General features: G+C 37.6%; 1 protein-coding gene across 1 annotated transcript; it reads right to left on the bottom strand.

Annotated features, from left to right (window-relative positions):
* Positions 1 to 7,217: 7,217 nt before the first annotated feature.
* LOC134628548 (hydroperoxide isomerase ALOXE3-like) lies at positions 7,218 to 14,272 on the bottom strand. The gene is made up of 14 exons (XM_063475251.1): positions 14,120 to 14,272; positions 12,969 to 13,173; positions 12,745 to 12,826; positions 12,371 to 12,493; positions 12,183 to 12,286; positions 11,882 to 12,048; positions 11,357 to 11,500; positions 10,324 to 10,527; positions 9,821 to 9,907; positions 9,546 to 9,715; positions 8,462 to 8,583; positions 8,214 to 8,314; positions 7,650 to 7,820; positions 7,218 to 7,486 (listed from the first exon to the last, which is right to left on the bottom strand). The coding sequence occupies exons 1-14, from the start codon at positions 14,270 to 14,272 to the stop codon at positions 7,307 to 7,309; spliced, it is 2,013 nt and encodes a 670-aa protein (XP_063331321.1). The 3' UTR covers positions 7,218 to 7,306.
* Positions 14,273 to 14,754: the final 482 nt, after the last annotated feature.

The following is a 14,754-nucleotide window of genomic DNA, read 5'->3' as shown; positions in this document are numbered from 1 at the left end:
GACTTATACCATGTTATCTTTAAATCTATTCCTGGTTCATACAGTTCTTGTCAGATTACATATTCAGTTATAGTCTGTGTTCTCAAGATTTTTTTACACTCACAACTCCATCAGTTCATACAGAAGGATTTGCAGCTCTTTCACTTGATTTTGTTTGCAGAGTTTAAAAGATGTATAAGTGATTTTGTGAATTCCTCAATGGGAACTTGTTCTTGATTTTAATATAATTCTTAAACGGACAGTTTTCGCTATTTGATTCTGTTGTTCTGGATCCTGATGTTTCTTTTTTATTGCTTCTACTTTATTGCTTGAATTTTATTATGCCTATCTGAAAAAGGTTTCTCTTGTAAACAAAGAATGAGTGTTAATAGGATTACCTGTTTAAATACAGGTTAAAAAAATATTTAGGTCAGTGGTGATTTCTTGGACATGACGATGAGTATGAAAATTATCATAGTTATCAGATTCAGCTATGCGAGGTAAAGACTGAGGACCCAAGTGCAGGACGGGGTAATTGAAGGTTGAACTTAAAATCCTTCAAATATTCCATGAAAAAAAACAGCACAACTAGTGGGATGAGTTAACCAAGGGTAATACACAAGGTAACGTGTCAAGAGGATTCATGCTGGAAACCCACTGGAGACTGGTCTGTGTACGTTCTCAGTCATCTGGGTCATGATAGTCTAAGGAGCTTGGAAAGAAAGTAACTTTAAGTTTCTTGAATGAAGGATAAAAGTCTCAGCTACCTCCTCCAGTGCAAAAATTTCTGTGTCTGACTTCATAATGCAAGAAAAGAAGGCCGTCAGATCCCTGAGCAAAGACCAAAACATCACCATATTACCAACAGATAAGGCAAGGTGCACTTTTGTTCTTATTATACCAAGATTACTACACTCCTCAGTGACAATAATACCCATGAAGCCTTAAGGAGAGATCCCACAAACAACTACAAAAAGAAAGTCGTCAGTTGGGTGCGACAACTTGAAAAGAAAACGCCATTGTCCACTCTACATATCACCGTCTGTACCCTGGGGATACTATACCCTGTATATATTGACTTCCATCATATCAAAAACTTTACTGTGTTCACCAAAAAGGTCCCAAAACGTACACTAGATTCAAATAAAATAATAGTGTTCTTTGATGTGGCTTCCCTTTTCACTTGTATCCCTAGAACTGAGGTATTGTCAGAAAAGCAACACAGCTCCTTAGAAAACAGATACAGCTTTACCCCCTATCAGATTTGCACGCTGTTAGACTTCTGCCTTACCACCATCTATTTTTAATTAAACAAGTGTTTCCAAAGACAAAAATATGGAAGCGCAGCGGACTACACAATGTCACCCTTTGCATCGAAGAAGTAAAAGTAAAGCTCTTTGCTCTTTCAAACGGACAGCACCTTGCCACTGGGTCAGATACTATGGATGACATCTTATCTTTGGCCTTTGAACTTCTGCAGGGAGCCACCATATTATCGACACTAGCTCTCCGCAATGTCAAATACCTTGTTTTTGCACACATTTTTGAAAATTATATCCAACTTTACATAAAAATGCCTCAGCCAATGCCTCAGGTGTTGTTGGGTTTTTTTGTACAACTATTTAAAACTATTTACAGAATAATCAGCTATCATGCATTCAATACAATTCAATTCTACTTATATAGAACCACATCACAACAGCAGTTGCATCGAGGCCCTTTATATTGTAAGGAAAAGACCCCAAAATAATACAGATAATACATTTGCCTTATCATATCTCTTCTCTGCAGAGGAATCCTGTGTGCTCTGAATGAGTTACAAACTGTTTTCCCCTGGAGCTCAGGATCTGTAGCTCACAATTCCCATTGTTGGCATTATTGAATTTTGCTTCAGAAATAAATGCAGTGTCAGTGCACCAGTGCTGCATATTGAGTCTGCCCCAAAAAACTATGACAGACTGATTGTCGTGATGAGTTCCGGTGTATTTGGTTTCACTTAATTCATTTAGCTTACTCATCAGTTGAAAGAAATAAGTACAGCATGGAAAAGTCTTCGAAACATTCAGTGTCATTATTCACAACTCTGTGTTGAGGTCTTTTAGTAAAGCTAAAATAAAAAGTAGACATGAAATATTTGAATGTCTTGAAGTAAAATGACACTTAGATAAAACTTATAATAAATGCACTTAGGTTTGGCCTTTTTGTTCAGGTTTGATCTATAAATGAGTTTGAAGCTTTGGTACATTTGTCTGAGGCTGGGATGTCTACATGACTGATTCAACAGCTTTCACAATTTTATAAACTGAACTAAAACTAGTTTTTCAATAAAAAAAACAAAAACAAAACTTAAAGAAGAAATCTGGAAACTAACTGAATCCAATACAATTTTATTTGTAAAGCACTTTAAAATACCCAGCACAGGACCAAAGTGCTGTACAGAAAATAAGTTAAAAACAATAGAATAACAGAAAACAGCAAAAATAAATAAATAAAACACATAATACATAAAAATTAAAATAGCCCTATATTAAAAAAGAAAACAAGATAAAACAGCATAGAATCAACTAAAAACAACTAAAATAAAACAAAAAAATAAAAACCAACATCTCACATGGTGTCAGAGGCCAGGGTAAAGAGGTGGGTTTTCAGGAGTGACTTAAAAACAGGTATGGAAGTGGCCTGTCTAATCTCTAAAGGGAGGTCGTTTCACAGTTTGGGAGCTGCTACAGCAAAAGCACGATCTCCTCTAAGTTTACGCTCAGTCCTGGGTACATTCAGGAGCAGCTGATCAGCTGACCTGAGAGAGCAGGTGGGTGCATAAGGCTGTGGCAGCTCAGAGAGATAAGATGGGGCTAGGCCATGGAGAGCTTTAAAAGCAAATAAAAGAATTTTAAAATGAATCCTAAAAGAAATGGGCAGCCAGTGAAGTGAAGCTAAAATAGTGGAAATGTGCTCAAACTTTAGAGTGCCAGTTAAAAGACGAGCTGCGGCATTTTGCACCCTCTGTAGATGGGTAATATATGATGCGCTGACCCCTATATATAAAGTGCATTAGGTGGTTAGGTTTAACTGAAGTTAAACCAAAGTGAATTTTTTTTTTTTTAATAAAAATTAATAAACTGAACTAATAATAATAAACTTATGACCCAGTATTGTAGGCCTCTTTTTGTTAAAAGGGAGTTTTTCCTTCCTACCATCGCCAAGTGCTTACTCACAGGGGATCTTAATATCAGATCAATATTGTAGGCTTTTTACAACAGAAAGTAAAGTACATTGAAATGTGTGTTGCTGTGAATTGGTGCTATATAAATAGCTCACGTGAACTGAATTACCTGATCAGCAATTAGCATTAGTTTATCATCAGGAGCTCTGTGGTGTAGTATTTGTGGAACAAGTACTGCTTCTTGTAATTGGTGGTTTGCTTTAGTCACACAGGAATGTGCTCCCTTTCTGTCTGGAAGTTCAGAATATTGCAACAGTGTAGATACAACATTAGCTCAGTGAATGTGTACGTTATTGCTAAGATCAAGTACTTGATACAAGAAAATGTTTTCTACTTTTTTCAAGTGTGAGACGATCGCTTTCATTTAATCTGCCAGGCTGCAGAATTTAAAACATTATATATACATAATATACTCTGCAATGTCTTGAATTATAATTAGTTAACCCTAACCCAGCCAATAATTATTGCAATGTTTCATTTAAACCGTAAGTATACATAATATTAGCAGATTCAGCTGTAGCTGGAGGGCATTTGCATGTTAGTTTCAGGGGCCATAAAGCTAAAATGTGTGCATGCTCTGAGCTCTCTTCCTGTTGCTGCTTAAGCTCCTGCTGTACCTGACTGAACCTGCCTAGATGAGGGATGTCTTCAAAGAGTCTCAGAGCAAAAAAGAAAAAAGGTTCTTGTAAATACGGTATACCTGGAACTTGCATTAACCTCCTTTTTACAATGCTCCAGGAGGGGTAAAAAGGAGGCCACATGATTGAATGAATGAATTGCATGTATGACCCTGCTCATTCTCTCTATCAGTTGGACTCTGCTTATCACAGAGCTTTGAAATTTATAACTCACAGTAAACCATTAAAACACTGCTGCACTTTATATTCTCTAGCTGACTTGTCTTCACTAGAACTACACAGAATGGTTCACTGGTATTTTATCTATAAAAATAAGGTTTACTCACCTCTTATCAGATTACATGTTTAGTCATGCCGTGGCCTCAAGACTTCATGACATTCATTGTCAACAGTTCGTACAGAGTTTAGAAAGAGGGCTTTCCCCTTACCCTGCAGAAGGATTTACAGCTCTCTTAACTGATTTTTGTAAATATTATACAATTTTCATTATTTTACTCTTTCCATTTTATTGCTGTAATTATGCTAAAACATCTCTCCTGTAAATGAAACATTGAGTCTTAAGTGTCATGGCTGCGGCGGCAGTTGTGTGGGGTTGAAGGGAAAAGGACCCAAAAGCAGGCACTGATGTAGATGTGATGAGTGAGCTTTATTTATATAAGGTGATAATACAGACAGAAACAGAGGTGGCGAGGATAGAAACTAAGATAAAGCTAAACTAGGAAAACTACACAAACTTGAAACCATGACTCGCAGAATGATATGCAGGATAACACACAGGATGACACGCGGAGGTAAAACAGAGTGGAACATGGGAAGATGCACGGAGGTAATACAGAGTGACTCAGGGAGTCAAACACAAAACACTGGGTCACTCCCAGGACCTTGACAGAAACCTGGGTGGGCGGTGGGGGACCCAGGATTTGAAACAAAATCAGAGCTCACAAAAACAGTTCAAACACAGTTCAGGGGGTCGGCCTGGGGGCCGATGGCTCAATAGCTCATAACAGAGCAGGTCTGGAGGCCAGCCATGTGGAAGGCAGCGACGGTGAAGGCCATTACCTGTATAAATACGTTTTTGTTTTGTTTTTTAAATTCAGCAATTTAGCCTGGTGGTGGTGTAACATTTTGGGCCCAACTTAGTACCAACTGAGCCTTGTAGCCACAAGTTACTTGAATATTGTTGCTGGCTATGTCGTTTCCTTTACAACTGCAGTGCACCCATCTTTTGATGGCTGCCTTCAGCAGATACAACAAAGAGTTTAAAAAAAAATATGACAATGACTTCACAGTATGAAAATGGTCACAGTTATCAGATTCAGCTATGATGAATGGTGAAAGATTGAGAACCCAAATGTAGGACAGGGTAGATGAAGGTTGAACTTAAAGTTAAGCATTTTTTCCAGGAAAACAGCCGACGGTCCAGACACTGGTTGCCAAAATAAAACAGGAAGGAGAAAATCAGTGGTGGAGACTTGACCCATAAATGTAGGAAAAAATATAATATACAAGACTAAGGACTGAGAACAGAACTAACCACTAAGTTAGCACTAAGGGAACATGAATATAAAGCCAAGAAAAACCAAGAATCAGAGATTTACTAGATATTTACTAAGAAAAGTCCAAAAAACTCAACATCGCTGAATAACATAACAAGAACCATAACTATTGTCACCAGTGAATTTGGGAGTGAATGTGAGTGCTGTGAGATTATTATACTACCTTATGACACATTATACCTCTAATTAAAGATTGTGAAATCATTATGTAGTTTTAGGTTGCATTATTCTCCTGACTTAGAAGAAGGTGATAACTATTACATTTATTAGACTGATTTGTATTACATTAGACTGCTGATTTATTGTGAACATTGTTTATGATGCATTATAGTGCTGATTTATAAGAAACACTGTTTTCAGAGAATCATGGCCTTATTTGTCTGATTAGAAAGAACAGAACATACTGCACAGGAAGCCAAGGTCATAACTTACGCTCACTGAGAGAGAGAAAGAATGTGGATGTCTAAGTTTTATGACTTTGGAGGGGGCTAAAGCAATAAGAATGTGAGAAACAGTCAGACACTTCGAGATCTGGCGGACACCCTCCTGTCCACAGCTCACGTCTAGACGTTCTTCAATGCTCAAAGTGTTGTATGGAATAATGAAAATTGTATGGAATAAAGAGATTGTTGATTGAGCATTTATACACCGAGTGTTGTTCTTCCTTCAGCCCAAAGATCAAAGAATTGAGAATTTAACAGTGCGAATGGCTGTATGTCTCTGTGCGTTAGCCCTGCGACAGACTGGCAACCCGTGCAGGGTGTACCCTGCCTCTCGCCCTTTGACAGCTGGGATAGGCTCCAGCGCCCCCCGCGACCCTAAAAAAACAGGATATGCGGAAGTAAAAGGATGGATGGTGTTAAATGATGCTCTGTATAATGCAAAGTCATAATATAGTAATGAGAGCTGACAAGATACCATACACCCCCCCCCCCCCCCCCCCCCAAAAAGAAAAAACAAAACAAACAAACAAAAAACTAGAAAATGATTTCTACAAAGGAAACCAGAAGTGTAGGATGGCCAACATTAAACAACAGCCACCGTAGAGCGGGAAAAGATTAACACAGATTTATTTACAGGATGTGAGAAATGAGTAAGAAAAAACTGTGTCTGTAATGCTATGAATTCCATCTGTGGGCACACACACACACACACACACACACACACATACACACACACACACACACACACACACACACACGAAGGAAATCCAAATACAGTGAGAGGTCTTCACAGAAACAGAGCTTAGCTCCAAAAAATAAACTAAGGGCCAGAGGGCAGAGCACAATCTAATGATGGCTGAGTATTTACTTTAGCCTTAAGAAGCCAGCTTGATAACCAGATGAGGAACAGGTGAGCTTTGGCAGGTGAGCCTTTTTACAGGGAGACAGACAAACACAGATTGATCAACTCTGAGGTAAACAGAACATGCCCTCCAACATACACATGCATTCAAGACAGAAGAGAGATATATTTCTTAAATTAAATAAGTGTCTATATGGGAGAAATGCAGTGGTTCTCTCAATTGTTTTAGCTAAAACAAATTGAAAATAAAAACAATAAAATTTGGTAAATGTTTTCAAACACTGGCTCAGAGGCTGAGACTTCTTTAAGACAGACTTTAACAAAAATCAATCACTAAAAAGGGTCATGATTTGTTCACAATAATATCAGTTTTCTTTGACATGTTTTTGAAAGGATGGGACACTTTATTGAAAATCAGAAGAGGTTTTAAGTTTCTAATCTACAACACATCACAGCAGATGGATAAAATTCACAAACCAGCATACAATAATTAGAAGCATTAAGTTCTGTTTCAGCTATTTCATCAGTAAAAGTCAGAACTTTCTTTGGCTGCTTTTATTTGAAGAGGGAACTGAATTTTATCTCACAGCTGAGTTTTTTAATATTCAAATGGCCACACTGTTTTCTACCACTGCTGGATCCATGTAGGTGTATGGCACTTCTAAACGCTTGTTTCTGGCTTTGATGACTAAACTTAAATCTTCAAGCTCCATCTGAAAATCCTTTAATATCTTGCGGGGAATCTCCTCAGTGAAATGGTCCTCTGGGTACTGGCCAAGGGGAACCTGATGAGAACAATGATACATTCAGTTTTTCTTCAACAGCATTCAAATTTTTTTTATGAAATTAGCCCCCAAAAATGATTGCATACATATGTATTTTTTTTTTTCACAAAACTTGAATTTAAACATAATTCCTGTCATTCTTAATGAAAACTTTGCTCCTTACAAAATCACTGGACTGCTTGCTGAGCAGCCACATGGTGGCCATGCCCTGAACTGTTACATTGACATCAGGGAAGGTAGTCAACATCGTGGCCTCGCTTGTCGTCCCTTTTGTGGTCGGTGGTGGGAGTTGCAGGGAGATGGGAGTGTTGGGCATCCAGCCACCATAGTCATACTGCATTTAATCAATAAGTAAAAGATAACTCATTAAAAAGTGCAATAATCGTGATGTTTCATCTATCAGAAGATCATGGCTTCATAGTGCAGGCCTTTCAACAGCTGAAAACACATTTGATGCATCATGATAGGAAAAACTAACACAGCAGACCCTGGACTGTTTAGCAGCTAGAATCATATATCAGACAAGAATGGGACACTCTTCTCTCAGATCTCCTCAGTTCCCAGATGTTTATGGACTGTTGGTAAAAGAAGAGGGGATGCTATAATGTGTCAGAGTTGTACACAAAGCCTTGTCCTAGCTTTTTTTAATATATTTTTCTACAAATCAATGAATGATTCTGTTTTTATTTACATTTTAAATATTTCAATCAGAATTAGGTTTATATACCTGCCCACTGTTCACAGCTGCATGCTGGGCTGAGCAGGTGAAGATCACCATGGTGACAAACTTCACCAACTCAGTCACACTGGTAAATGTCTGAGGAATTCCTGTTAAACACAGAAAAATAACTGCGTCACTTAAATATATTTAGGCGAACAAACAAAAGTTACGTATTTTTGCAGTATAATCATAATGGATAAATCACCATTATCATCATCATCATCGTAAATATTGAAATATTGTTTAAAGCCCACCTGTTTCTGCTTGAGAAAGGAACCCGTGTTCAAAAATGTCCAAAATCCACTTCTGAAGTTCAGAGTCCTCCTGGACCTCACGGTCACTCTTGTAGTAGTAGCCGAGCATTCCCTGCACAAACCTTTGAGAAATGGGAATACACTGAGTAAAATATATTTTCATTATAGATTTGTATAAAAACTGTATGCTCCAGATTTTTTCTTTTTAAAATTTTGCTTTTTTTCTTTGCCCAACCTCTTTGCTTAATCCCCCCAATATAACAAAAAGCTCTAATTAAAAGATTTATCTCTTATTTTCCTGTAAACTGTATTTTTCATAATGGAATATTGGATTGAAGAAACTGAATTGAGGTGCATCAATCTTATCACTGATATTTATGGCCTTTTTCTGTTGAGTACAGAAAATAACATTCCAGTGATTTTATCGGAAGTGACACATTTGAAGTGATTTTAATGAGTATGAAACCAATCAACTAGTCATCATAATGATATATGAAATAAATTACTTCACCAAAGAAGAACAAAAAGCTGACAGATGTAGAAATCTGATATAAACGTGTGTGTATATATATATATATATATACACCAATATAAGTCTATTGACATAAATATTTATATAGATATATTTTTTTATATATAACTAAAACTAAACCAAAAAATAGGCATGCAAAACATTTTGGTGAACTCACATAGAATAAACATGAAAGAAAAAAATCTATTTAGGCTTAGTATTTGTCTGCTATTGATCTGACTTAATGAATACAATAGTTTGAGAAGGCACTGGTGCATTTTGGTGCATTGATACTGGGATGCTTACATTACTGTGATTCAGCTGCTTTCAATACTGAAATAAAAATCTAAAACTAGTTCTTCAACAAAATAAACTGAAAGGAGCAATTTGGAAACAAAAAGAAGCTACACCAAACTGAAAAGAAAATTTTAGATTAAAGTAACTAAAATAAAAATAATATGTAAAATTTTGACCCAGTATCATAGGTAAAGTAACAGATGCATTTGCATTATTTACAAACTTTGAATTGCAGCAGCTTGATGGGAAATAAAAAGAAAAATATATTAATGGTACCTGTGGATGATATCCCAAATTTTTAGGCCATCATCCCTGTAGAAGAAGTTTGGCACAGCCTCTAGGCCACGTTCAGCAATGTCATCTGGCATACAGAGGGAGCTGTAGGTTAATGAGGACACAGACCTCTGCAGGATTGTAAACATGCCCTCTCCACCTGACCCTGCAAACTACACAATAAGCAGCTCCTGGTTAGAGACAAATGTTAAACATGAAATAAAAAAACAAACCATTCTTTAAGTAAAGGTCTAGTGAGTGTGCTGTTCTTTGCATACCTGAGTGAAAGCGCCAATCTTAGAAATGAGAAGGCGTCGAGCTAAGAAGTTGATCTGCAGAGTGTAGCGTGTGTGAGGTTTGAGGAGCTGAGGGAAAACAGGAACTCTGTTAGTGACATGATTGGGGCAACACTTTAGTATTTATTATGCTGAGGTACGCTGTTGCACAATCAATGGTCCTCTGTGGACACATTGATAAGAGAGTCATATGCTTTCAACATTATTTAAATCCATTTTTAAATTCAAATTTTATTCATCACACACATAATCATACAAGTTACAACATGTAGCGAAATACTTATTGCTGTGCAATGACCAACCATTAAACTACAATAAAGAAATTTACAAAATTTACAGATTTTAAATTTAAAAATCTACGGTTAAAAAAAAGAATGTTTAAATAATAATTTAAGAAAGAAATTATAGGAAGAGTTCAAGTAAACAGTGCGTGTGGTGACGTGATGTATGAGAGAAAACACTGAGTTTCAGCAAACTTCAGTTACCTTGTACAGAGGATGCACCATGGGCATGTTGCGCAGCAGTGACACTGCAAAAACCTCGGCCAGCAAATGCGTGCGCAGCAGGTGAGCATTGAGCTGATGGTGATTGAAATCTGCACTTCTCACAAAAGTCTTGGCGATCAACCAGTCGTACTCAGAATCAGTAGGAAGAAAGATTGGATTGTCATCTGATGGATTCTGCTTCAGCTACAGAAGGACAGGGCGGAGTAGGCCATATTAGCGTGTTTTGAGTTGTATTATCTCTGTATGCTACGTAAATATGACACCTACTGCTTGGCTGTTGTGACTTTTGGGGTTTATAAATTAAACCTATTTGATATATTTATATGTCAGACTCTGGTCTCAGCAATGTGGGTTAAACATTTCCACAAGGTTATGACTCAGGAAGGGGAAAAAATTAGGTTGCACAGTAACCTACACAGTAGTGTAATCATATGAGTGTTTTTAGCAATGCAGTAATGTTACACGTTAATGTTATAATTATGTAATTATTTGAATTACAAAAGTTATTAAGGTAGAAAGAACAAAAACATCAAATGAACGTGTGTTTTTAATTCTCCCTGCACTCATGCTACAATTTCCCTCCCTGTGAGGGAGGAGTAAAATGGTGGAGCGGTACAGCGACACAGCTTTTGAGGAGTGGCGATATGGATCAGGGGCGTAATTTCCAGGGGGGTTATGATCCCCCCAATAATCAGACCCAACCAATATAACCCCCCCAATAATATTATGAATTATCTTGCATAAATAGGCTGTTGATTTTCTTTACTCATTTCAGGTATTACCAGGAAAATAGTTGCATGTTTAATCATCTGGGAATTTACCCAGATGTATTTATTTATTTAGACAGAGATCTCGACACCCCCCCCCCCCCCCCCCCCCCCCCCCAATGTTAAGCACAAAGTTACGCCGATGATATGGATATTAGGTATTTTTCTGCACAAAAGTGAAGAGTGCAATGGTAAAGTGGAGACTATCAAGGACAGAAACAACCGTGTTAATTATTATGAATTACCTGAATTGCAATCGGCATTAGCTTATTATCAGGAGCTTTGTGGAGCAGGACGAGAGGAGCCATCAAGTACTGCTTCTTCCCATTGATGGTGTTTGTTTTCACCCCATCCAGATGCTTGTAGTCACACAGGAATATGTTCCCTTTCTGTTTAAAAGTTCAGGATATTGCATCAGTGTGGATATAACATTTAGTCAGTGACTGTACAAGTACAATTATTTGAAAAAACATCAAGTCAATCTAAGTCGGGTGGCTTCATTGTCATTTCAGCCACGTGCAGTGGTAGAGTACACAGTAAAACGAGATAACGTTCTTTCAAGACCACGGTGCTACATAAAACATACAACAGACAAGCAACACAGGACTACATAAAGTACAAGTTTGCAAAAATTGCCAAAAAACCCCAAAAACAAAACAAAGAAAGACCAGACACAAGACAGTGCAGACACAACAGTGCAGTAAAAAGTGCAACAATGACAGTGGGTTGTGGAAAAATGTGCATTTATTATAAAGAATTCAGATGATCACCTTCATTTCATCTGCCAGGCTGCACTGGCCATGGGGAAAGACCATGTCATCAGTTACAGGGAAGTTACTGGGCAGGGTTGTACAACACTGGATCAAAATGGGGTTGACACCATTTAGAAACTGGTAGCCAAAGAAAGCATCCTCTTTCCAGTGTTCCTGAACATATTCTGTTTAAAAGAAACATTTACCTTCATGATTTACAGTTCATCATTCAGTAAAATCTACCTGGTATACTGGTATAGGGAAAATTTTAGGGTAAGAGTTAAGTACACATTACTATGATATGATGTTAGTACAGTACCTGATATTTCAGTCTTTTTGCAGCAAAACACTCGATTGATGCTGTCAATATTATCCCATTTCTTCTTACAGTTATCCAGTCCCTTCAGCTTCAGCTCAGTCAGTCTGAAACACATTCATCTTACTTCATTATGATATTTAATATACTTTTGATAAGTAAAGAGAAAAATATGTATAACAGAACTTCACCCTGTGGAAGCAGTGTAGAGAAACTCTGTAGTTTTGGTGAAGGAGAACTGAACCTCATACGGGAGTGAAAATGGGTTTTCTGCCTTCATGGAGTGAGGTATTTTCTCTGCATATGCATCCCAGCTGAGGAAACACAGAAACAGCAGAGTGATGAGGATGTTAATTACAGTAAGACATGATATACTTTTTATGTGCAACATATGCAATAGTTTAATTTCTTTTCATTAATTCCAGCAGACAAAGAATATGCTGTCATGCTTAATTTTAAGCTTAAATATCATTAGTATTAGGATATTCAGCTATAACTGGAGAGGATTTGTATTCCAGTTTCAGGAGCTGTAAAGCTAAAACGTGTATAAGCTCTGAATTCTCACCGATAGTCTTCCTCTCGCTGCTGAATCTCCTGCTGCCGACTGTACCTGCCAAGATGATGGTTGTCTTCAAAGACTCTCAGAGCTAAATAAGAAAAAATGGTTTCAAGTTGTTCTTGTAAATATGGTATATACTGTATTAGGAAATTGCTTCAGCCTCATTACAAACTTTGTTTTACATCTTCAATGGTTTGAACAAGATTTAAGATGAGCACAGTTTCCCAAACCTTTTCCATCCCTGAAGCGGTGCACCTTGCTATCAGTGATCCAGCAGTAGATGGGAAAGCTGTAGATGTCTCCTTCAGGGGATTTCACTTCCACCTTGGCACAAAACCAAGCGTCCTCCGGGAACAGTGGGAGAGACTTTTTGTCTAACTCTATCAGCACAAGATTTCCAAGGGAAGTGGAGCAGAACACCTTAAACTTTGATACCTAAAGAAATGATATAGCAGTTTGTGCTGAGCTTCAACACTCCAGCATACAATTCCTCTTATAATTTACTGTGGTCCATGAAGTGAACTGTTTGCTTTGACCATCTTCATGGTGATAGATGAACTTATAGCTGTTGTTGTAAGTCACAGTTAGTGATCCCCTTATTTCCACAAAAACGATTTAGGGGGCCTCTGGATGTCTGGAGTTTTGATCTCCTCCATACCTGCTTCATGCCCTGGAGGACGGGGCTATGGCCCCCCACACCCTCTAGCAGATCATTACATGATGGAACCTTTTAAAAACAAGCGCGTCCATGCTCACAGGTGTACACACAGGTGATCACACACACAAACTACACCCTTTTTGGCTCCTACCTCAAAGCACACTGTGCGCTGTCGATCTTACGTGCTGCACAATAATGTTTAATATTTAGTATTTACTGTCATATTCCCATATATCATTGTGATGTTGTTTATTCTGTTACTCTTGTTTTCTTCTGCTTGTTTTCTTTTTTCTTTCTCAACAGGTGATCCAGGTGATCAATATATGTATTTTTTGTCTGCTTATTTTGTTGGTTTTTGTTTTTTGCCCATTTTCCCCCTCCCTCTTGTTTTGTTTGTTGTTTTTCTTTCCCCCTTTCTTTCTCCCCTTTCTTTCCCCCAATCAAGTCTGTCCTGGATTCAGCAAGTGAAAATAAAATAAATAATAAAAGGTGAATCAAATGGACCATTACGGCAAGGCTGGGATGGTCAATTTGGTAAAGTAAATCCGTTGGGCATCTTTCTTCGCCTTTAGACAACAATTCTGATGGCAAAAGAGCCAAACGGGACTGGCAAAAAAAAACCCCAAAAAAAACAAACAAAAAAAAACAACGATTTTGTTTGTGTATCATCTCATATAGAAAACCTGAAAAACATAATCATGAAGATGCATATATCAGACATACGGCTCCTCTGACGAAGGATGAAGCCCCTTTCAAGCCCATGAGCCACTTGCGATCACTCTCCCCATCTGTGCCCACCAGCTTAATGAAGACATTGTTAAGAGTAGTGGAATTAAGGCAATTTCCAGTGAATACGGTCACTTTATACCGCACCATTTTCCCTCTTGAATGTGTTCAAATCCTGGTAGGGGGAGAATTATAATTATTCTTAGCACTGATTTGTAAATGTAAACATTTAAAATTATTGCATTATAGTGAAAAGGACAATGTAAACAATTATTTTAACTCATTATGCTAAATGACCCATAATTTCTGACTGAAATCCTGTGAAAACATCTCTTACCTTGAGATGAAGAAATTAGGTTAGAGAAACTACTCTGTCAGAATTTGTCCCTCAAATTTTTCTTTTTATTCACACAAATCAGTGGGAGTGTCCAGTCAGTTGCATCAATCATGTGTTGTGATGAAATTCTAGATAAAGTTGTGCAAATAATGACGTCTATCTTATTCAGGATAAATCAGATACTGGTAACTGTTGTGTTTTTTTTGGCCAGTCACTTCTGTTTTTGTTCTCCAGTTTCCTGAAGGGCTTTTGGAAACACGTCACACCATGCTGATATCTGCCAAATGTTTTGCTA

The sequence above is a fragment of the Pelmatolapia mariae genome, linkage group LG6 (assembly GCF_036321145.2).
Source record: "Pelmatolapia mariae isolate MD_Pm_ZW linkage group LG6, Pm_UMD_F_2, whole genome shotgun sequence".
Taxonomy (NCBI): Eukaryota; Metazoa; Chordata; class Actinopteri; order Cichliformes; family Cichlidae; genus Pelmatolapia; species Pelmatolapia mariae.
This window is presented reverse-complemented; position numbering and strand designations above follow the sequence as displayed.

What these genes read in the sequence shown, in the direction of transcription:
- LOC134628548 (XM_063475251.1), bottom strand. Translation starts at nt 14,272, where the DNA reads ATGGTGCGGTATAAAGTGACCGTATTCACTGGAAATTGCCTTAATTCC. An exon ending in CATCCTTCGTCAGAGGAGCC is followed by an intron (nt 13,174 to 14,119) that starts GTATGTCTGATA and finishes TCATTTCTTTAG; the next exon opens with GTATCAAAGTTTAAGGTGTT. An exon ending in ATTTGGGATATCATCCACAG is followed by an intron (nt 8,584 to 9,545) that starts GTACCATTAATA and finishes CATTTCTCAAAG; the next exon opens with GTTTGTGCAGGGAATGCTCG.